The 25336-nt window shown below is 40.6% G+C and overlaps 1 protein-coding gene across 1 annotated transcript in view; it reads left to right on the top strand.

The window, feature by feature from the left end:
* lama1 (laminin, alpha 1) overlaps nucleotides 1–6100 on the top strand; it is a 62786-nt gene extending 56686 nt beyond the window's left edge. The window contains exons 61-71 of the mRNA XM_061065154.1: nucleotides 279–425; nucleotides 2028–2179; nucleotides 2739–2933; nucleotides 3060–3243; nucleotides 3967–4073; nucleotides 4204–4393; nucleotides 4532–4681; nucleotides 4792–4945; nucleotides 5048–5181; nucleotides 5297–5510; nucleotides 5807–6100. Of these exons, the coding sequence (XP_060921137.1) occupies nucleotides 279–425; nucleotides 2028–2179; nucleotides 2739–2933; nucleotides 3060–3243; nucleotides 3967–4073; nucleotides 4204–4393; nucleotides 4532–4681; nucleotides 4792–4945; nucleotides 5048–5181; nucleotides 5297–5510; nucleotides 5807–5961 (1782 nt within the window). The 3' untranslated portion in view covers nucleotides 5962–6100. The remainder of the gene's footprint in view (nucleotides 1–278; nucleotides 426–2027; nucleotides 2180–2738; nucleotides 2934–3059; nucleotides 3244–3966; nucleotides 4074–4203; nucleotides 4394–4531; nucleotides 4682–4791; nucleotides 4946–5047; nucleotides 5182–5296; nucleotides 5511–5806) is intronic.
* The last annotated feature ends 19236 nt before the right edge of the window (nucleotides 6101–25336 follow it).

Here is a 25336-nt window from a genome sequence, read left to right on the forward strand (position 1 = left end):
TACAAGTACACATTACATAACACAACATACACACAGTACAAGTACACATTACATAACACAACATACACAGTACAAGTACACATTACATAACACAACATACACAGTACAAGTACACACTACATAACACAACATAACACAACATACACACAGTACAAGTACACACTACGTAACACAACATACACACAGTGCAAGTACACACTACATAACACAACATAATAGACCAATAATCAGAGCGTACTGATCTCTGTTATTACGAGTAACCATCACATGTGTTTCAGGCGGTGAGGAGTGTTTCTCTGCTGGCCGGCGGCTTTGTTCAGATTGCTAATCGATCACTTGGTCAGGAGGCGGAGCTTCTCTTCTCCTTCTCATCCAACAACCAATCAGGAGTCCTGCTGGCAGCCCTAAGTGCCACACACAAACAGGTGAGACAGATGAAGCTCAGCTATTTCCTCCTTTGACCCTTGTCAGCGTCCTGTTCTCAGCTGTGTCAATTCATTGATGTCAACAGACAAACAGTCTGCTTATCATAAACAAACAGCAACAACAATCTGTTTATAATAAACAAACAACAACAACAATCTGTTTATCATAATCAAACAGCAACAACAATCTGTTTATAATAATCAAACAACAACAATCTATTTATCATAAACAAACAACAACAACAATCTGTTTATAATAATCAAACAACAACAATCTATTTATCATAAACAAACAACAACAATCTGTTTATCACAAACAAACAACAACAATCTGTTTATCATGAACAAACAACAACAATCTGTTTATCATAAACAAACTACAACAACAATCTGTCTATCATAAAAAACAACAACAATCTGTTTATCATAATCAAACAACAACAATCTGTTTATCATAAACAAACAACAACAACAATCTGTTTATCATGAACAAACAACAACAATCTGTTTATCATAATCAAACAACAACAACAATCTGTTTATCACAAACAAACAACGACAATCTGTTTATCATTATCAAACAACAATCTGTTTATCATAAACAAACAACAACAATCTGTTTATCATACACAAACAAACAACAACAACAATCTGTTTATCACAAACAAACAACAACAATCTGTTTATCATGAACAAACAACAACAGTCTGTTTATCATTATCAAACAACAATCTGTTTATCATAAACAAACAACAACAGTCTGCTTATCATAATCAAACAACAACAATCTGTTTATCATAAACAAACAACAACAACAATCTGTTTATCATGAACAAACAACAACAATCTCTTTATCATAATCAAACAACAACAACAATCTGTTTATCACAAACAAACAACAACAATCTGTTTATCATTATCAAACAACAATCTGTTTATCATAAACAAACAACAACAATCTGTTTATCATTATCAAACAACAATCTGTTTATCATAAACAAACAACAACAATCTGTTTATCATACACAAACAAACAACAACAACAATCTGTTTATCACAAACAAACAACAACAATCTGTTTATCATGAACAAACAACAACAATCTGTTTATCATAATCAAACAACAACAACAATCTGTTTATCACAATTAAATAACAACAATCTGTTTATCATACAAAACAAACAACAACAACAATCTGTTTATCACAAACAAACAACAACAATCTGTTTATCATGAACAAACAACAACAATTTGTTTATCATAAACAAACTACAACAATAATCTGTTTATCATAAAAAAACAACAACAATCTGTTTATCATAATCAAACAACAACAATCTGTTTATCATAAACAACAACAACAATCTGTTTATCATAAACAAACAACAACAATCTGTTTATCATACACAAACAACAATCTGTTTATCATAAACAACAACAACAATCTGTTTATCACAAACAAACAACAACAATCTGTTTATCATTATCAAACAACAATCTGTTTATCATACACAAACAAACAACAACCTGTTTATATACATGTTTACTGTAAGAACAATATCATCATGTGTGTTCCTGTGTGTGTTTCTGTGTGTGTGTAGCACTTCCTGTCCGTCCACCTGGTCTCTGGCCGTTTGGAGGCGGAGCTTGGGGAGGTGGGCGTGGAGAGTCGGAGCATGACAGTTTTCAAACCAGATGGAACATCATTCAGCGACGGAAAGAAACACTCTGTGATTATCACCATCAACAGAAAGTAGGTCTCACCTGTCTCATCTGTTTTAACTGGCTCACCTGTCTAAACTGTCTCATCTGTCTAAACTGTCTCATCTGTCTCACCTGTCTCACCTGTCTCATCTGTCTAAACTGTCTCATCTGTCTAAACTGTCTCATCTGTCTCACCTGTCTCACCTGTCTCACCTGTCTAAACTGTCTCATCTGTCTAAACTGTCTCACCTGTCTAAACTGTCTCATCTGTCTAAACTGTCTCACCTGTCTCATCTGTCTAAACTGTCTCATCTGTCTAAACTGTCTCACCTGTCTCACCTGTCTAAACTGTCTCACCTGTCTAAACTGTCTCACCTGTCTAAACTGTCTCAGTTGTCTAAACTGTCTCGTCTGTCTCACCTGTCTCACCTGTCTCATCTGTCTAAACTGTCTCACCTGTCTAAACTATCTCATCTGTCTAAACTGTCTCACCTGTCTAAACTGTCTCAGTTGTCTAAACTGTCTCACCTGTCTTAACTGGCTCACCTGGCTAACGTGTCCCACTTGTTCAGTGAAAAACTGATGTTGTGATGTTGTCTGTCTATCAGGTCTCTGTCCCTGCAGGTGGATGAAGAACACATTAAGACTGTCTCCCTGTTGCCGGGCGGATTCTCACGTCTGTCTCCAGCCTCCTTTTTCATTGGTGGGATTCCATTAGAGGAGGAATCTCGTCTGCCAATCAGATTACAGGACTTGTCCAGGAGGTTCAGAGGCTGCATTCAACACTTCGTGGTGGGCGGCTTGTAAGTCACAAACAAACAATCAAACAAACAATCAAACAAACAAACAAACAAACACACACACATACACACACACACACACACACACACACAAATACACAGTAACTGTTTTAATTGGCTTTCCCTTAGACTCGTTGACCTGTCAGAGGCTGTGAGTTATGAAGGGGTGGAGCTTGACAGCTGTCTGTTGGAGTACAGAGTCAGGGGGGCAATTCTTCCTGATGACACCGATGTACAATCAACCTCTGATCCCGCCCACCTGCCTTCAACGCCGCCCACACACCTGAGTGCCTTCACACCTGGAGTGCTTACGGTAATCGATCCGTAAATTATAAATTTGATGAGATTTCTGTTAACATCATTAATATGTTGGAACAGGTTATTGAGTGATCTGTCAGCTGTTGGTAATGATCACTAATCATTGATATACATTTCTATCATATTAAAAAATGTAATATACACTTATGAATCATCTGTTCCTCCTCCAGACATGTTTAAAACAAGGAACAAGGAAAGGGTGCCGCCTTTAACCCTAACCCATATGCAGAGAGGGAGTGGAAAACAAAGTGTCATTATATGCAGATGATTTGTTGTTATATGTAACAAACCCTTTCAAATCCATCATGTCTGTCCTGACAGAGTGTGGCCAGATATCTCGTTACAAACTAAACTTGTCAAAAACAGAATTCACATTTCCATTCCAATGAATAACACATTGATTGATTGAACTATTCAGGGCTGTAACGAGGAGTATTTCCAGAGGGATGTGAAGCAGCAACTAAAGCTTGAAAAACAGAGGTTAACAAAGTTTGGCTCATCTAATGAATATGAGCGATCATGAAAACCATTTATAGACTCAATGCTCCACCATGCTGATGTAAACACCCAAAGGGGTTCAGTGATGCTTTAACAGTAGCTCATCACTGAAGGTGTTGATCTGATTTGATTGTTTCTTTAAAAAGAAAAATCTATCAAAATATGTTTGAATAAATACTAACATGAGTCTGATTATTTCTGATTGGTCTGTGGTTAACAGTGTGCGACGGAGGCGGAGCCTACCTTCCTACCATCAGGGGCACAATTTGGTTTTTCTAAACACAGTCACATGACCTTCATCATTAACCCCAGCAGAGTCAGACGGAGGTGAGTTTCCATGTTGCAGCGATTTATGTTAGAGGGCTGTGTGGGCGGGGCTTTACAGAGATAATGTGTAATTGTACTGACTGTGTGTGTGTGTGTGTGTGTGTGTGTGTGTGTGTTTGTTGGTTATTAGTCTGTCAGTGAGGTTGTCGGTTCGAACCCGAGCCTTGGAAGGGCTGATCTTCCTCCTTTCTGACGCCAAACAGAATGATTTCATCGTCCTCAGACTGACAGGGGGCCGGCTTATCATGTCAGCTGACCTGGGGAAAGGCCCCGCCTCCATCACCTCGTCCGTCTCAATAAACGACGGAGAGTGGCACACTGTGAGTTTTATCATTTCCCACACACACACACACACACACACACACACACACACACACACACACACACACACACACACACACACATGATAGGTGAATTGTTGACTCAGGTGATATAACAGGTGAATTGTTGATCCTCAGGTGAATGCTGAACTGGGCCGGCGGTCTCTGTCTGTCTCTGTGGGCGATTCAAATCCAGACTCAGTGACAGTTAAAGGAAACCAGCTGGACGTTCACGAGCGAGTTTACCTGGGCGGACTCCCTCACACACACACGTCGAGGAGGATCAATGTATGACCTTTGATCTTTACCCACCAATCCCCTTTGTTGTTGTGTTTCTGCACACCTGTTATTTCCTGTTTAAGACTGTGTCCTTTTCTGCCCTCATCTTTGTCTCTCAGGTGAGCAGCAGTTTTCCAGGTTGTGTGCGTTCCTTCACTTTAAATGGAGCCATATTGGATCTGTCCAAACCGCACTCTCAGCATGATGTCAGTTCCTGTTTTACCCATGACCAGACAGGAAGTTACTTTAATGGCAGCGGATATGCCGCCCTCAGTGAGTCGAACATAAAAACACAAAATAAATCTTCATGTGTAATCACCTGATCAAATGATTAAACTGTGTGTGTGTGTGTGTGTGTGTGTGTGTGTGTGTCAGTGCGTGATGGCTTTAAGGTCGGCTCAGATCTATCTGTGAATCTTGAGTTTCGAACGAGCCAATCAGAAGGAGTCTTTCTGGGAATCAGTAGCGCCAAGGTCGACGCCATTGGACTGGAGATGATCAACGGACAGGTGAGTCATTGTTTATGTTTGTAAAACAGATGTAAACATTATTCTTCATGTATAGATGAAACTCTTTAAACGTTTGTTTATGTTTGTTTATGTTTGTTTATGTTTGTTTCTTCAGATGGTATTTAACGTGAATAACGGGGCGGGGCGAGTGCTCGTACGTTCCATTGGTCACCTGTTGTGTGATGGACGCTGGCACCGCCTGCAGGCCAGAAAAACCAAACACACCCTGAGTCTGAGTGTCGATGGGCGGAGCTACACGACCACAAACCCATACCCACAATCCACCTCTGCTGAGACCAACAACCCGGTTTACCTGGGAGGATATCCAGGTGAGACGGATCTCTGATCATTTCACAAACATGAAGACAGGTGTTACTGAAACTCACCTACCTGTCTGTCTCTCTCTGTACCTGTCTGTCTGTCTCTGTACTTGTGTCACTCTCTGTACCTGTCTCTCTCTGTACCTGTCTCACTCTGTACCTGTCTCTCTCTATACCTGTCTGTCTCTCTCTGTACCTGTCTGTCTCTCTCTCTACCTGTCTGTCTCTCTGTACCTGTCTCACTCTCTGTACCTGTCTGTCTCTCTCTGTACCTGTCTGTCTCTCTGTACTTGTCTGTCTCTCAGTGGGGGTGAAACAGAACTGCCTGTCGATCAGCTCCAGGTTCAGAGGATGTCTGAGGAACCTGCAGATTGTGAAGTCTCATCCTGGTGACTTCTTGGACCTGAGCTCCGCCCACTTCCAGTTGGGCGTCACTCCTAACTCATGTCCTGTTGCCTAGTGACGCAGGTCCCTGCTCCGATTGGATAACAGAAACCTACAGTCTTCATAAACTGTATCTAACCCTGACATTTTCAAATGAGAATTCTAATTTTGTTGTTGCCTATGGAGAGTCATTAAAGAAGAATCATTAAAGAAGAGTCATTAAAGATGAATCATTAAAGAAGAGTCATTAAAGAAGAATCATTAAAGAAGAATCATTAAAGAAGAGTCATTAAAGAAGAATCATTAAAGAAGAGTCATTAAAGATGAATCATTAAAGAAGGGTCATTAAAAATGAATCATTAAAGAAGAATCATTAAAGATGAATCATTAAAGAAGAGTCATTAAAGAAGAATCATTAAAGAAGAATCATTAAAGAAGAGTCATTAAAGAAGAATCATTAAAGAAGAGTCATTAAAGATGAATCATTAAAGAAGAGTCATTAAAGATGAATCATTAAAGAAGAGTCATTAAAGATGACTTCACATCGAAAGAAGCCAGTTGAGGTGGTTCAGGTATCTGATCAGGATCCTCCTGGAAGCCTCCCATTGGAGGTTTTCTAGGCATGCCCAACTGGGAGGAGACCCGGGGCAGACCCAGAATATGCAGGAGGGATTATATATCCCGTCTAGCCTGGGAACGCCTCACAATCCCCCAGGAGGACCTGGAAAACGTTGCTGGGGAGAAGTCTGGGTTGAGTTACTGCGCCTGCTGCTGCCGCACCCTAACCTCGGATAAGAGGAAGAAAATGGATGGATGGATCTTTGATGGTTTTGGGATAAGGGGTTAGTGTAGTTGGGTTAGATGAGCTGTGGCTTAGATATAAAGGATTTATTATTTATGTTAAACGACTTTCATTAATTAGATTTTAATGTATTATAAAAATAGTTCTGGATCACTTCTTCTCTTAAATCTTTCTGGGATTGTTCAGGAGCAGCACAGATTATTTTAGTCTAACTGATGGTTAAAACGTACCGCATGAAGGAGTGTATTTCCATCTGTAGGTTTGGAGTGAAGAGAGGAAGAGAGGACATTTTATCTACTTACATTTATGTCAAGAAAACAGATTTCTATAGCTTTCATATTGGGTGGAGTGCCTTTAGACACTCCAGTAGATGGCGCTTTAACACAACATTACTCCAAAACACTGACTTTCTGAAAAAATTATCAAATAACCTCAAAGTATTTTTAGAAATTAATTCAGAGACTGCAACTTTGCCACAAATACTTCGGGAAACAACTAAGTGCTTTTTGAGAGGAGAATCTTCTTCATTTGTCTCTCATTTGAATAAGTCAAGGAAACGCAGAATCACACAACTAGAGGGTGACATACATACGTTAGAAACTAGACAGAAACATCAGTTTTCTGAACAGACACAATCAACTCTTTCTACGCTGAAATTTGAACTAAACAATTTGCTTAAAGCAAAAGCTGAATTTATAATTCATCGTACTAGAGTTACATATTACAGTCAGAGTGAAGGTGCAAGCAGACTTCTAGCTGCCAGATTAAAACAAAATGAATAATTTTCCACCATCACTGCTATTCAAACTCCATCAGGATCTATTACCTTTGATCCAGATGAAATAAATGAAACGTTTAGATCATTTTACTCAGATCTGTATAAGAGTGAATCTACTCCAGATTTGACTGACCTTAAATCATATTTGTTAAAACTTAATTTACCGAAGTTAACTACTGAGGAGGCTGACTCCCTCGATTCACAACTCACCCTCTCAGAGCTCAAAGAGGCCTTCAAATCAATGCAGAAAGGAAAATCGCCAGGCCTTGATGGCCTGCCTCCTGAGCTTCTTCTAGAACTGTGGGATATTATTGGACCACTCATCCTAGATTCTTTAAATTATGCCCTTGATATTGGATCTTTTCATCGCGACCAAAATACATCTCTTATTTCAGTGTTACTTAAAAAAGGCAAATCCCCTTTAAAATGTGACAGTTATAAAACCGATATCATTGATCACAACAGAATTAAAGCTCTTTGCTAAAGTTTTAGTAGGAAGACTGGAGCCATATGTAGGCAAACTAATTCATTACGACCAAACAGGATTTCTTAAAGGAAGACTTGCATCAGAGCGAGCAGCACCTGAGCAGAGCAACGAGCAGCACCTGAGCAGAGCAGCGTACTACGGTGAGCGTATTGCATAATTTCTTGTTCTGTTCTCCTCTGTACTGTGTTACTGTGTACCTACTCTTAGCTTAGCTTAGCAGTTAGCTTTACAATGGCTTCTTTTTCTGTCTCTCCCTCTCCTGCTCTCTCCTGCTCTACGTGTCAGATGTTAAGTTATTCCTCGTCCTCCTTTAGTGATAATGATACTTGTAAGAAATGTAGTTTATTTTTAGCTTTGGAGGCGAGGGTGTCTGAGTTAGAGAGACGGCTCCGCACCATTGAGTCAGAGTCATCGTATGCAGCAGTAGTTAGCCAGCCACCTGTAGCCGGTGCGGGCAGACATAGCTTGGCTTCCCCCCCGGTAGCTCCCGAGCAGCCGGGAGGCAGTGGCTGGGTTACTGTCCGAGGGAAGCATAGTCGAAAATCGAAGCACACGGTTCCCCACCAACCACTTCACGTTTCAAACAAATTTTCCCCACTCAGCGACACACCCGCTGAGAATAAAACTCTGATTATTGGAGACTCCATAGTCCGAAACGTGAAGTCAGCGTGCATAGTTAGGTGTATACCCGGGGCCAGAGCGGGCGACATCGCATCTCATTTAAAGTTGCTGACAAAGACTAAAGGTAGATTTGATACAATCGTAATTCATGTCGGCACAAATGACTCCCGACTACGCCAGTCGGAAGTCACTAAGGTTAATGTGGAGTCGGTGTGTACTTTTGCTAAGACGATGTCGGACTCCGTAGTGTTCTCTGGTCCCCTCCCAAATCAGACCAGTGATGACATGTATAGCAGCATGTCATCACTCAACCGCTGGCTGTCGAGGTGGTGTCCAGCACACGATGTGGGCTTCATAGATAACTGGCAGTCTTTTTGGGGAAAACCTAGTCTGCTAGCTAGAGACGGCATCCATCCCACTTTGGACGGTGCAGCTCTATTATCTAGAAACATAGCAGAGGTTATTAGTCCAAAACCCTGACAACAACACAGAGTTCAGACCAGGAGGCAGAGCTGCAGTCTTACACTTAGATCTGTCTCCCAGTCTCTATAGCTGTAATTCTGAATCGAACTGTAGTTATACTATAGGTATTGTGTCTGTCCCCCGGCCCAGACCCGTTTTTATAAGTCATCCAAACGTAGACAAAAAAGGCGTAAATCGTCAAAATCTCATTAGAATCAAAACTACGAATACGATTTTGCTACAAGATCGGAGGATTCACTGCAGACTTTTGAACATTAGGTCCTTAGCATCCAAGTCTCTTTTAGTGAATGATCTGATATCAGATCAGCACATTGATTTACTTTGTTTGACTGAAACCTGGCTGTGTCGAGATGAATATGTTAGTTTGAATGAATCCACTCCTCCCAGTCATTTTAATACTCATATACCTCGAGACACCGGACGAGGTGGTGGAGTAGCAGCTATTTTTAATTCCACTCTTCTAGTTAACCCTCGACCAAAGCTGAATTTTTCTTCTTTTGAAAGCCTTGTTCTTAGTCTTCCACATCCAGTCTCAAGAACCTTTCAGCCAGTTCTAGTTGCTGTAGTTTACCGCCCTCCTGGCCCATATTCTGAGTTTCTATCTGAATTTGCAGAATTTTTATCAGATTTAGTCCTTAGCAGTGATAGAATAATTGTTGTAGGTGACTTCAATATCCATGTGGATGTTGAAAATGATAGCCTGAGCACAGCTTTCATGTCACTATTAGACTCTATTGGTTTCACCCAGGGTGTAAACGAACCTACTCATCGTTTTAACCACACCCTGGATCTTGTTTTAGCTTATGGAATTGAAATCCATAACCTTACAGTTTTCCTAGAAAATCCTCTGCTATCAGACCATTTTTTTTATTACATTTGATTTTGTCCTACTAGAATTACCTCTGCCTGGAAGAGGTGTGCTTTCTAGAAGTTTGTCGGATAGTGCTGTGGCTAGATTTAAGAAAGCTATTTCAGCTGTTTTTGATTCAGTACCGTGTTTCAACCCAGTTGGAAACTCTTATGATAGCTTTAGTCCCTCTCAGCTAGATCAGTTTGTTGATAGTGCAGTGGATTCGCTGAGAGTTACTCTGGATTCGATTGCTCCCCTAAAACAGAAGGTTGTCAAGCGGCGGAGAGTGGCTCCATGGTTCAACTCAGAAACCCGTACTCTAAAACAATCATCGCGAAATTTTGAAAGAATATGGCGCTCGACCAAAACGGTAGAATCTCGTTTTTTCTGGCAGGATAGTCATAGAAGCTATATGAAGGCTCTACGTCACGCCCGAGCTGCCTACTACTCCTCTCTAATCGAGGAAAACAAAGGCAATCCTAGATACCTTTTCAGCACTGTAGCCAGGCTGACAGAGAGTCATGGCTCCATTGAGCCTTGTATTCCTCTAGCCCTCAGCAGTAATGACTTCCTGAGCTTTTTCAACAACAAAGTTCTAGACATCAGAGACAAAATTGGTAACCTCCTGCACTTACCTGGTGCGGATACGTTTGATACGGCAGAGACAGTTCCAGGACCAGATATTAGTCTAGACTGTTTTTCTCCAATCAACCTTTCAGAGTTATATTCCATTATTTCTGCATCGAAACCGTCAACCTGTATTTTGGACCCAATCCCAACCAAGCTGTTTAAGGAAGTCTTTCCCTTAGTTAGCAACTCCATATTAGATATGATCAATTTGTCTTTACTGGCAGGCTATGTACCCCACGCATTTAAAGTAGCGGTAATCAAACCTCTACTTAAAGAGCCTACTGTGGACTCAGGAACTCTGGCTAATTACAGACCTATATCCAACCTTCCTTTTTTCTCGAAGATCCTGGAGAAGGTGGTAGCTAAACAGCTGTGTGACTTTCTCCATGACAACAGTTTATTTGAGGAGTTCCAGTCAGGATTTAGAGTCCACCATAGCACTGAGACTGCACTAGTTAGAGTTACAAACGATCTACTTCTAGCCTCAGACAGTGGACTTCTGTCTGTGCTCGTCTTGTTAGATCTTAGTGCTGCTTTTGACACCATTGACCATCGGATCCTGTTGTACAGACTGGAGCATTTGCTTGGAATTACAGGGACTGCTTTAAGTTGGTTTGAATCCTACTTATCAGACCGATCTCAGTTTGTACATGTTAATGATGAGTCCTCTATGCACACTAAAGTTTGCCATGGAGTCCCACAAGGTTCAGTGCTTGGACCAATTCTCTTTACATTATATATGCTTCCTCTGGGAAATATTATGAGGAAACACTCCATACAGTTTCATTGTTATGCAGATGATACTCAGCTTTATGTATCAATGAAGCCCGATGGTACCAGTCAGTTATGTCAGCTAGAAACGTGCCTTAAGGACGTTAGGACCTGGATGACCAGAAATTTTTTACTACTTAACTCAGACAAGACTGAAGTTATTGTGCTAGGCCCTAAGAACCTCAGAGAGACTTTTTCTAGTGATTTGACTGTCCTTAGTGACATCAGCCTGGCATCTAGCACCACTGTTAGGAATCTAGGAGTTCTTTTTGATCAAGATATGTCTTTTAGCTCTCACATCAGTCAAGTTTCAAGAACAGCCTACTTTCACCTTCGTAATATATCCAAGATCAGGAATATCCTGTCGCAAAGTGATGCAGAAAAACTAGTTCATGCATTTGTTACCTCCAGACTGGATTATTGTAATTCTCTTTTGTCAGGGTGCTCTGGCAAATCTCTAAAGACTCTTCAACTGGTCCAGAATGCTGCAGCTCGTGTACTGACCAGAACCAGGAAATGGGACCACATCACTCCTGTCCTGGCTTCTCTGCACTGGCTCCCTATACAGTCTAGAATAGAATTCAAGATCCTTCTTCTCACCTACAAAGCTCTAAATGGCCAGGCACCATCTTACCTGAAGGAGCTACTAGTGCCGTACTACCCTTTGAGAACATTACGGTCCCAGAATGCAGGCCTGCTAGTGGTACCTACAGTCTCCAAGTGTACTATGGGGGGTAAAGCCTTCAGTTATCGGGCTCCTCTCCTCTGGAACCGCCTTCCAGTCAGGGTCCGGGAGGCAGACACAGTCTGTATTTTTAAGAATAGACTTAAAACTTTCCTTTTTGATAAATCTTATAGTTAGGGCTGGTGTTGGTGTAGACCAGCTCTTAGTTATGCTGCTATAGGCTTAGACTACTGGGGGAACTGGCACCCTGAGCTCCTCTCTCTCTCTCTCTCTCTCTCTGCATATACAATACATCATATTACTGCATGTATCTATCTATAAATCTCAGTCACTAACCACCTACTTTCCTGGGAGCTCTTGAGCTCTCCTAGGCTCCTCAAGATCGTCGGTTGACGGCTTGCCAGAACAACCCCCACCCCACCCCTACCCCCCTCCCCACCGGATCGTGGGTTGGCGGGCCTGCCAGAACAACCCCCCCCCCCCCCCCCCCAACCTGCTGCGGTTTTTAGCTTAGATGCGCAAAAAGCCTTTGATAGGGTGGGTTGGGATTATCTATGTGCTGTTCTTGAGGAGTTTGGATTCTGTAGAAAATGTATACGTATGATAAAAACACTTTATACCAATCCTTATGCAGTCGTTCAAACAGATAACATCCTGTCTACACCGTTTCCCTTACGGAGCGGTACCCGTCAAGGTTGCCCGCTTTCTCCACTCCTTTTTGCGTTATCACTGGAACTGTTGGCTCAGGAAATTAGACTGAATAACCAGATATCACCTATCAGTATACAAGATACAAAACACAAGATCTCCCTATATGCAGATGATGTATTATTGTACTTCACTAATATTTCCAACTCATTATCTCGTATATTAGAGGTCTTTAGCAAGTTCAGTCAATTTTCTGGTTATAAAATTAACTGGGATAAATCTTTACTCATTCCTCTAAATGTTTCAGCAAAGCAGCTCTCCTTACCAGCTATTCCACATATACAGTGGCATGACTCTAGCTGTATATACTTGGGTTTGAATATAACCAAATTCTCAGACATATCACATGCAAACTACGATAAACTTAAAGCTGAAATTTTATCTGATATCCAAAGGTGGTCTAGTTTGAAAATGACATTGCAAGGTAGAATCTCAATTGTGAAAATTAATATTCTTGGCCGACTGAACTTTCTATTTTCCATGATCCCTTTACCTCCACCACCTAAATACTTTGACGATTTACAAGCAATGATTTCTAAATTCATCTGGGATAGCAAAAGACCTCGCATTAGGTTGAAAACATTTCAACGTTCAAAAACCACTGGAGGTCTTGCGCTTCCAGATTTTAAGCTTTATTTCTGGTCCTTTCAGATTAAATCATTAAAAACATGGTGTAATGAGGAAGCCACTACATCTTGGCGTCAAATAGAACAGGCACTAGTCAAACCACATAGAATGACAGATTTGATGTTTTGTGGGATGAAACCTAGAACAGCAGGTAGAGTGTTTGGACCAATTATAGGGACCTCACTGCAAATCTGGTCGGATGTTTAGAAATATATGGATTGTGATATTAAGTTATGTGACCGCTCTCCAATATGGTACAATTACAATCTACTACAGAACTCTGGTTCATTCTTCAATAAAAGCTGGGCCGCTGGGGGAGTCCATAGACTCAAAGATCTGTACAGCAGAGATGGCCTGGTTTCATTTCAACAGCTTAAGGACCGATATTCCCTCCCTGGGTTTTCTTGGTTTTTGTATTTACAATTGAGATCAGCAATTCGTGCCCATGGAGTTCCATGGGATTTACCTTTATCCTCTCATCCACTGGATACTTGGATTAACCCCCAGAAAAAGACTACGGGACTAGTGTCTACCATATATAACGATTTAATCTCCAAAAGTGCCAAAACTCTGGGGGTGACCACATCCTGGAACCGGGACCTTGAAGGACAGAACCCTGTACTACACTGGGACATTATTTGGACCAATATATTTATTTCATCAAAAAATCCAGCACATCAACTCATTCACTTTAAATTTGTACATAAATATTATGCAACACCATATAGGCGCTTCAAAATGAAGCTTATAGACCATCCAAACTGCACTAAATGTAATCTTGACGTTGTTGGTACATACCTCCATGTTTTCTGGGAATGTCCTTCAGTTTCCACCCTTTGGTCTAAGGTGACTAAATGTCTTGAAAATATCCTGAAATTCCCAGTTCCCAAACAGCCCTCCCTACTGTTATTTAATGATGACTTTGCTCTCAGGGATAACACCAGACTGGCCTTTAGGAAAATTATCTTTGCAAGCTCAACTGCGGCAAAGAAGACGATAATACATTCTTGGTTCTCTGTTGAATCTCCATCGATAAAGGAATGGTTTAACTATTTTAGAGACATCTCTCTTATTGAAAGATCATTAGCTGTAATTCTTAAGGCACGGGCATCCACTTTACAGGCTTGGGATTTCCTTATTTCAACTCTTACAGATCCACTTTTTCTTGAACAAATATAACCGGTATTATAAACAAAACGTAGACTTACACTTTTTGTGAAATTGTTTGAATTATTATTATTATTATTATTATTATTATTATTATTTTTTTTTTTTTTTTTTTTTTTTTTTATCTGTTTATTTGTTTTAGTTTTATTTATTGTGCTGTGTCTATAGGTTTTATTTTGTGTGCATATGTGTGTATGGGTATATATATATATATATATGTGTGTTTACATAATTAATTATGTTTTCATTATTTTTTCATTAAATTATAATTTCATTCAGTAATTTTGTCTTTATTTTAAATGTATATTTTTCCTCATCAAGGCAACGGCGATCTGTAAATAGTTTATATGTTTGATGATGCTGTCTTTGGTTTCTGTCATTGAAGCTCATGTGTATAAACATCTTATGTAAAATTTCAATAAAAAGTTGATCACAAAAAAAAAGAAAACAGATTTCTTCAAAGCAATATGTGTGACTTTAAGATGTAAAAACTGTAAAAGCTCTCATAGAGCGCTATGGGTCCTTTCCAAAGTAAAAACACATCATCAATACATTTCTGTCAAGAAGTAAGAAAAGGGAGAAAGACACAGAAAGCACCAGAGCAGTTGAGGATTTCGGTGCCTTGCTCAAGGGAACCTCGGCAGTGCTCAGGAAGTGTCCTGGCACCTCTCCAGCTACCAGACCATCTTCCATACTTTGGTCCCCACCAGGGGCCTCATTTATAAATTCTGTCTTACGAATGAAATTTAGAATGTTTCTTAGTTCAAAAGAATCTGTATTTATCAAACATGCGGACATCGATAGGTAATCAGTGTTGATAAATCCCACATGTTCTTAACCAGCAGGCTCGAGCATGTTCGGGGACATTTGTATTCAGAAACGCCTCCAATTAACCACATAAGGTAACAACACATCCCTTTAAAAACCACATGTATTTTTGTTTACCTTTCTGAGAAAATGGCAAAAAGAGGAACTTTACTGAAGCTGAAATGAGATATAAAGGAAGTAGAATCAAATCAAAACGTTTTGTTCGGGTCACTCAGTGTGGGAGTGACAAACAAAAGAACAAAATGCTGCATGGGCGAAAGTGACAGGAGCTTCTGTGGGATCAGAGGACAGAACACAAGAGGGACATCTCTGCTACACCACTTTCCCCACTGGACCATCTGTGGGTTAGCTGGACATGGAGACACTTTACGCCATCAAACATCCACACTGAAGGTAAGAGAGGCCAACTGTGTTTGCAAACTTTTATTGTGATGTAACATAAAATGTATTTTTAATGACACTCAAACAATTTGTGGAGATTTAACTCAATGTGACATTTGTCTTTAACAACTCAGAAACTCCTCAGGTTGAGCGGGATGAGCGGGACGAGCCGGGGCCGTCCATACCCCCTTCAGAGTTCTGACCAAAGCCGTGCTACAAAATCAAGAGGAAACAACACGGGCTATATGTGAAATCAAAGATCAATTGAACAATATATCAAAATAAATGAGTCGCTGAAGCAAATTGCTTCTGCTGCAAATAAAATGGTTACTAAATCTTAAAATGATGAAATGTGACTTCATGTCCAACCATCCTATAAAAAGTATTCAAAAGAACATTAAAGAACAGTTTATGCTGGTCTCATGGGCAGACTTATAATCTATTTATGATTCTCTGTCAGGCAGAAGGGCGTCTGGTCTGGGGGGTTCCTGCAGAAGGGCGTCTGGTCTGGGGGGTTCCTGCAGAGGGGCGTCTGGTCTGATGGCCATGTTGTGAACCACCTGCGCTGGACAGGCACGGCCATCGACCTTTTAGCCGGACTATCGCGCACCCACCCTAGCACCCTACCCACCGTGGCCCTGTCGAGTCCTCCGGATGGCTAAGGGAGTCATTATGGCTTCAGTGGATAACCCTGATCACCTGATTAAATATACTTTAATACATATTCAGATATAGCATTTTGAAACATGTTTATGTACTCACCAATAAGCCACAGCTGCTTCTTGAAGGCCCCCCCCTCCAGCTGTTCTTCCAGGCCAACAACGTTTAAAAGTGACAAAGTGATCTGTACGTTGATGGAATCCTTTTTCCGTTAGCATAGTTAGGGCCTGAAGCACTGACGTGCGTAGGACCCTCTTGAAACCCTAGTGATTATTATTAGGGCCCGAGTACAAACCGTGTCCCCCGTGCGAACTTGACGTATGAAAGTGGTTCGGTGCACGTACGTTGAAAAATGGCTCTATGGCGCCCCCAAACGTGAGTTAGGGCACTGCGCTTAACCTACAGCCACGAAAACTTTGTACGCATATGTGTCTTGTGAGACGAACAAAAAGTTACATTATGACCATACTTTTAAACGTACAGGAAGCCCGTTATCTACACTTCAATTTCAAAATAAGACGATTTTGTGCTACCAATTTGAAGGATCTTGGCCGAGGGCGCTCATCCATTCGACGAAAACTCAGTGTCAGTGTGTTCTAGACACGTTCAACATATCCCGTTGTGCTCTGCACGTTATTTCGTCAAAGGGCGTGGCCATGGCGTGCGTTCAAAGTTTGATGCGCATTTTAGCAACTTGCCAAAAAAGTAAATGCTTATATCTGTGACATCTAGTGTTCAATCATATTAACATTTCTCATGCATGATACGGGACCCGCCCTGAACACATCCATGATTGACATTTTTTGATTAGTCACAGCGCCACCTGTTGACAACAGGCAGTTACTGCTTCTCAATTAGCATTAGCATTAGAAATTGCTGCATAGATTGTAGATGTCATAATGAATCTCCAGATTCATTATGACATCTACAAAGAGAGACTTCACACTTATTATTCACAACTGAGGAATGCAAGGCAATCTTTCTTCTCTGACATCATCACCAGAAACAATAATAATGCTCGTGCCCTGTTTGCTACTGTGGACAGGCTAACAAACCCTCCTGTGTCAATAGCATCTGAATTTCATTCTACCAGGGCCTGTAATACATTTTCCACCTTCTTTACTGAAAAAATCCAGAAAATTAGACAAACTGTCAGTAACTCATCATCAGGATCAGGATATGTGCTGTGTCCATTTAAAACCAACTTAAGCACCATGACACAATTTAATCAAATCAACCTTAAAAACCTGGAGGACATCATACAACAATTAAATTCCTCCTCCTGCTGTCTTGATATTCTGCAAACAGGTTTTTTCAAAAAAGTTTCCCAAGTCATGGTTCCAGATCTGTTACAAATTGTAAACCTGTCTCTTCTCTCAGGTGTCTTCCCACAGGCCCTGAAAACAGCAGTCATCAAGCCACTATTAAAAAAGAACAATCTAGACAAGTCAATAATAAACAATTATAGGCCTATATCAAATCTTCCTTTTTTAAGTAAAATAATCGAAAAAGCTGTTTTTCAACAGTTAAATAACTTCTTGACATTGAGCGACTGTTTCGATGTCTTCCAGTCAGGTTTTAGACAAAATCACAGCACTGAGACAGCTCTGGTTAAAGTGTTTAATGACATCCGTTTAAACACAGGCAGTGGCAGAACCTCAGTCTTAGTTTTACTTGATCTCAGTGCTGCGTTCGACACAGTTGACCACAATATATTACTCGACCGACTGGAAAACTTGGTGGGAGTTTCTGGCACAGTACTAAACTGGTTTGAATCCTACTTAAAGGACAGGGACTTCTTCGTGTCTATAGGTAACTTAAAATCTGAGCAAACAAAAATTACTTGTGGAGTTCCCCAAGGTTCCATCCTGGGGCCTCTTCTGTTTAATCTCTACATGCTCCCACTAGCTCAGATTATAAAAAACAAGTTATCATAACTACGCAGATGACACACAAATATATATTACAATGTCGCCAGGCAACCATGGTCCCATAAAAGCACTGGGTAAATGCATTGACCAAATCAATGAGTGGATGTGCAAAATTTTTCTCCAGCTAAACAAAGACAAAACTGAGGTTGTTGTTTTTGGAGCAACGGAGGAGCAACTAAGAGTCAGCAATCAGCTTCAGTCAGTAAAACTTAAAACCACAGACCAGGCAAGAAATCTGGGCGTAGTGATGGACTCAGACCTCAATTTTAAAAGCCACATTAAGACAATTACAATATCAGCCTACTATCACCTGAAGAACATATCAAGAATTAGAGGACTTATGTCCCAGCAGGACCTGGAAAAACTTGTCCATGCTTTTATCTTCAGTCGTCTTGATTACTGTAACAGTGTCTTTACAGGTCTGCCGAAAACATCAGTCAGACAACTGCAGCTGATCCAGGATGGACATAAAATCCTCTTGCAGCGTTTCAAAAAACCCAACAGGAAGTTCACAAATTAAAGTTGAATTTCACAATAATCGCCAATTTCAGCCTTCCAATTTGAAGGATCTTGGCCGAGGGCGCTCATCCGATCGGCGCAAACTCAGTGTCAGTGTGTTCTAGACACATTCAACATATCCCGTTGTGCTCTGCACGTTATTTCGTCAAAGGGTGTGGCCGTGGCGTGCGTTCAAAGTTTGATGCGCATTTTAGCAACTTGCCAAAAAAGTAAATGCTTATATCTGTGACATTTAGTGTTCAATCATATTAACATTTCTCATGCATGATACAGGACCCGCCCTGAACACATCCATGATTGACATTTTTTGATTAGTCACAGCGCCACCTGTTGACAACAGGCAGTTACTGCTTCTCAATTAGCATTAGCATTAGCAATTGCTGCACAGTAGCTAATTTTCCCGCTCAGAATTGGTGTGGACCATGCTAACATCTTGGCCATACAACACTTTCAAGCTCAAACGCCTACGTCCAACGCTGTCGCCATACAGACGCGCTGTCGCCATCGAACAGGAAGTACTTTTTTCACGGGCTTAACATAGTCGTTCAGTCTCGAAACTTCATACATATGATCCTGGTGGTAAAGTCAAAAAATGTTTACTATGCGTATCCATCTTGACAACACCTACAATAACACCTTGCACCTATGCTCAAAATCCAACAGGAAGTCCACAAATCACATCGCCATAAACAGGAAGTGGCTGTAACTCTTGCTAGCTAACGGCTAACTAGCTAAACTTATAAAAATGAATAAATACAGGTATCAAATGAAACTGCAGAAAATACTGCATCCATTGGTACCAAACATGACATGCTATCATATCGGGAAGAGGGGCTAATAACGCTCTCAAGTCAAGGTAGTTCAAAACTTCTCATGCATGATACAGAGCCCATCTGAAATTAAGGCAATGCTGCCATCTTGTGGTGACTATCCATGATTGAAATATTTTAATTTAGAGTGTGGTTCCAATTTGTTCCACAAGGAGGTGTAACCTCCAAGTGAGACAGCTTAGTGTGCTCGGTAGCAGGAAAGGAAACACACCTGTTGCTATTATTTCCCTGTTAGGCCAGTTTACAGGTGAGTAAATGTCACAAATCACATACATGTGGTCTATATATTCTTCTATAGCATGTGGAAGGTAACGCCATCCTTTAGTGTGTTTCAAGATGTGTTTTAAATTTGTTTTGAAGGTTTTAAGGTACTTTAGCTATGATGCTCATGAGTGCTAGCTTAGCTCATCGCCACGTTCATATAGCCTATGTCTGTCATGGCTTGTACCTAGCTCCCATGCTCTTTTGCTAGTTTTGTAAAGCTCCTGCATATCTCTTAAAGTAACTGTGAGTTCATGAAGACTGTTGGTTTTCATATTTTGTACTTATATTCATGTAAAAAGTGTAGCGCTAACTCCGCTAGCTTTGCTGTTTCTCTATGGGATTTCCCATGTTATTTGTTAGCATAATGCTAAGCGACAATTGAACTTTTATTCAGTTAAACTGGAAACCTGTTTGTAACTGTATTGCATTGATACGAAGCTCTTAAGTAGCAGAACCAAATTATTTTATATTTGTGAAAAGAATAATAACACTCAGAAAGAATTTTTGCATGTAATTAATTAATGACAAGTACAAGTTTATGTATATTTCTGTGCATATTGTGTTGAAATATGGATAAAATGTTGTTTTTGAAGAAAGAAAAGAAAACGGAAATACAGTTTAAGTAAAACTGAAATACATAAACAGATGTATGAAAATAAAGACTGGCAGAAGCGAAAAATAAAGCTAGTCCGAAAGCGTTCAGCCATGCAGTATATACTGCATACTGCGTTCAACAGTAGTATGTAGTATGACTGCCAGTCGTCGGTTATTTTGCAGTATGCTTGGCCCCGTTTAAATTGGTTTCCGGTTTCTGGTCCTGGAATGCAGAAGTAAACAACGGCCCATCAGGAGGTAAACGCTGCTATGGTGTAGTGAAATAACCTGACAAGTGCTTCATTTCAATTGTCCTTATTTTACATGGGTCAAAAACATTTACCTGTGACATCGGGTCTAAGTTAATTCAGCGGTATTTGATTGTCATCCGGGCACAGTAAATGTAACGGAGACGGATCTCAAGAAGGATGGTAAAGCTGCTCTTGTCACCAAGGAAGACCACGATGCTAGCAGCAGGGCGGACATAGCTAGCTACTTTAATGCTAGCTCCAGCGACGTCCCAAGCTCGCAGCCCATGCTGACTGATATCCTAGCAGCTATCGGAAAGTTGGAGGGAGATATTAATTCCAGATTCAATGCCCTGGACTCAAAACTGCACTTAGTCCAAACCTCTCTCACCGACCACACAACTCGTATTGCTGACCTGGAAGGGTCTGCAACTGACCATGAGACCCGCATAACAGACCTCGAGAAACAGTGTGAGGAGTTGATGGAGAACAACACTGCCATGAAGCGCAAGCTGACCGACCTTGAGAGCAGATCCAGACGCTCCAATATTAAAATCACTGGCTTACCAGAAAAGGTGGAGAAAGGCAACCCGACGCAGTTCATCGCGGAGTTTCTTCCAAAACTTCTCGGGGCAAATAATTTCCCCAGCAGTCTTAAAGTGGACCGGGCACACCGTCCTCACCTTCACGTCCACGCACCATGATCGTCAAAATTCACCACTTTCCAGAGAAGGGAGAAATTCTGAAGCTTGCCCGCCTGCAATCTCCTTTGTCCTTTAATGGAGTCCGGATCAGTGTATTTCTTGATTTCTCACCCGATGTTTCTGAACAACCCCGAGCCTTTGCGTGAGCTAAAAAGATTTAGTCTATTCTGAAATCCACTCAGCATGATGTAGTGTTTTTACAGGAGACACATCTGTCTGCTGAAGAATCAGATAAATTGTGTAGAGACTGGGTGAGTTATGTCTATTACAGTGTAGGATCTAGCCAAAGCCGTGGAGTTTTAACACTTATTAACAAAAAATTACAATTTAAGTGCATCAGACAAATTAAAGATACATTAGGCAGGGTCCTTATAGTAGTTACAGAAATACAGGGTCACATGATTATTTTGGCAAATATCTATGCCCCAAACGGAGATGACCCAACATTTTTCGCAGACCTTGAAGCAAAAATACAGCAGGCAGGAGATCATAATGTCATTATTGGTGCAGACATTAATTTGGTATTGGATTCTTTGCTGGATCGGAGTAGCTCTAGCCCAATAAGGATGCCTAAGGCTTCACTTGCAGTGAGACATATGGCTGAGTCTTTAGGTTATATAGACGTGTGGAGGATCTTGAATCCAAAAGGAAGGGATTACACTTTCTTCTCAGCTCCACACACAACATTCTCCCGAATAGACTTTCTTCTAATTTCTAAAAGCCTTCTGCACTCCGTAATTTCTTTCTTCAAGTTAGCCTGGAGGTGCTGCCTTGCAGTGACAGGATACGGATGCCCCGGTGGAGATTTAATTCATCTCTTTTGCAAGAATCTGAGTTCAGGGAGGCATTGAGAAATCAAATTAGGATTTATATTGAGTTGAATGAACCAACATCACCCTCTGCAGGAATAACTTGGGAAGCCCTTAAGGCAGTACTGAGAGGCTTTGTAATCCAATATGCTTCCCGTAAGAAAAAAACAGCTAAAGCAAAACAGGCTGAAATAGAAGAAAAAGTTAAGAAGGTTGAGAAAAGGTTAAAAAGACACTTTAATGTTGAGGACCTTAGGGTGCTAACACAACTTAAATATGATTATAACAGCATTCACAGAAAGTGGAGTTCTTGCTCTTTAGAATGAGACAAAAATATTATGAATCGGGAGATAAAGCAGGTAAATTACTGGCAAACAGCTTAAAACAGAAAGAACTATTAACTATGATCTCCGCCATTAGATCAGAGGGGGGAGAATTAAAAACCAAATCTGTAGAAATTAATAATATGTTTAGAGAGTTCTATGTGAAGTTATATACGGCAGACACTCAACACAATGAAGAGGGTATGGAAACATTTTTTCAAGGAGTGGCTCTTCCCAAATTGACTGAGTCACGTAAGACAGAACTTGACCATCCGATAACCAGTGAAGAAATTGTTAGGGTTATTAAAGGTCTCCCAGATGGAAAAGCCCCAAGGCCAGATGGCTTCACTGCCGACTTTTTTAAGTGTTACGCCTGAACTGACACCTCTCCTACTCAGTATGTACAATGAAGCATTTGTAAGGGGGGAACTACCAGCTACATTATCAAAAGTGTTAATTACGCTTATTCTTAAAAAGGATAAGGACCCATGTGATTGTAAGAACTACCGTCCGATCTCCCTTACTCCATTAGATACTAAGATTCTATCTAAAGTTCTTGCAAATAGGCTGGAGAAGGTAATGACATCTTTGGTGCATGAAGATCAGGTGGGTTTCATTCATAAACGTAGCTCGGCAGATAATATAAGGCGCTTTATTAACATTATGCGGGCAGTCTCAAATTCTGATTCACCAATTGCTGCTGTTTCGCTTGACGCAGAAAAAGCGTTTGATCGGGAGAAATGGGGATTTTTGTTTAGGACTTTGGAAATGTTTGGTTTTGGAGAGAATTTTATTAAGTGGGTGCGTCTCTTATATAATCGACCAGAAGCTGTGGTTCAGACAAATGGGTATACATCTTCATATTTCGAGTTGGGAAGAGGTACGCAGCAGGGGTCACCACTTAGCCCTCTGTTATTTTGTTTGGTTATGGAGCCTCTAGCAGCTGCGGTTAGGAGTGATGATAACTTTCCAGGAGTGATGATTAATGGCTCGGTCCACAAATTGTTGATGTATGCCGACGATATCCTTTTAATGGTTTCGGACCCTATAGTATCGATACCCTCTTTATTGAACACAATTAAGACAGTTTCAAAGCTCTCAGGCTACAAGGTCAATTGGGATAAATCAGAGGCTCTGCCTTTGACAAAGTTCTGTCCAACTACATTATTTCAAGCAGGTAGTTTCAAATGGCCTAAGCAGGGCTTAAAATATCTAGGAATTCTTTCCCCCCCTGAATTGGAGGATATTATTAAGGTTAACTTTGAGCCCTTAATGCAGAGACTAGATATTGACTTAAAGCGGTGGTCGTCTCTGTATATGTCTTTATGGGGTAAAGTTAACGTTGTCAAAATGAATTGCGTCCCGAGAATTAATTACTTACTTCAATCTCTCCCACTAGAAATCCCAGGCAGTTATTTTAAGAGATTTGATAGTGTATTTAAAGCATTTATCTGGAATGGGAAGCGACCAAGAATGAATATGAGGAAATTACAAAGGCCAGTTGACGGTGGTGATTTAGGGTTCCCTAATTTGTTATATTATTACTATGCATTTAATCTGAGGCATCTGGCACACTGGGCATTGCCTCCAGAGAGAGCTCCACCATGGTACATTATAGAGCAGTCTGTATCAGCTCCTCTTCCTCTGCTTCACTGTTTGTCCACCAAAGCAAATAAACAAACTAAGATTCACCCAATTATTTCAACACATATGGAGGAAGGTCTCAGGGCTGATAGGGTTTGACCCTTACTTAAATAAGGCCTCTAGCATTTGGCTCAATCCCAAGCTAAATATTGATAAGAAGGCATTTATTTGGAAGGAGTGGGTAGAAAGGGGCATCCTCATATTAGAAAATATATATAGTGCTGATACACTTAAATCATTCAATGACCTAAAACAACAATATGATTTACCCCAAACCCAATTCTGGAGATATCTTCAACTACGCCATTTGTTGCAGAAGCTCTTTGGGTCAAGTATGCAATCTCCAAAGTCAGCGGATAAGTTAAATAAAATTATACAGGTATTGGGGGAAGGTCATGAAGCCGCTAAATATTATAGGATGCTCATGGAATATGGAGGAGGTAGCATTGTCACAGCCCTTCGAGTTTCCTGGGAAAGAGATTTGGGGGTATCATATGATGAGCAGGAGTGGGTCAAGATTGTTGGTAACTTTCGAACAATGTCAAGGGATCTGAGGGTGAGGCTTATTCAATTTAAAATTCTGTACCGATTTTATTGGACCCCAAGTAGGCTCTTCAGACTTGGCTTAAAGGATTCGACTACTTGCTGGGAGTGTGGTGTAGGTGAAGGTACACTGGTACATGTACTTTGGTCATGCCCCATGATTCATCAGTATTGGAGGAAGATTCATTCTTACATTATCAATGTTGTAAAAAGGCAATTTGTGCTGTGTCCTAAGCTCTACATTTTGGGAGATTGTACGGCGTTATCTGCTTTTTCAAAACCACTGAGCCAATGGATACAAACTGCTATCATGACTGGACAACAGATTATCCTCAGGAATTGGAAGACATCAGGAGAACCTCCCTTTCCGAACTGGTTGACTGAACTGGGCACAGTAGCTGCTTACAAAAGAATGTCACATAGGATGCAGGACAGAACAGAAAAATATCTTCTGAAGTGGGGCATCTTGTTGTGATTAACCCTGAAGATCAAGTGTGAAAATTAGCATTGGTTTTGTATTTTTTTTGTTTTATTATTTTGTTATTGTTATTTTTTATATGTGCT

This window comes from Labrus mixtus, chromosome 19 (genome assembly GCF_963584025.1).
Source record: "Labrus mixtus chromosome 19, fLabMix1.1, whole genome shotgun sequence".
In the NCBI taxonomy this organism is placed as follows: Eukaryota; Metazoa; Chordata; class Actinopteri; order Labriformes; family Labridae; genus Labrus; species Labrus mixtus.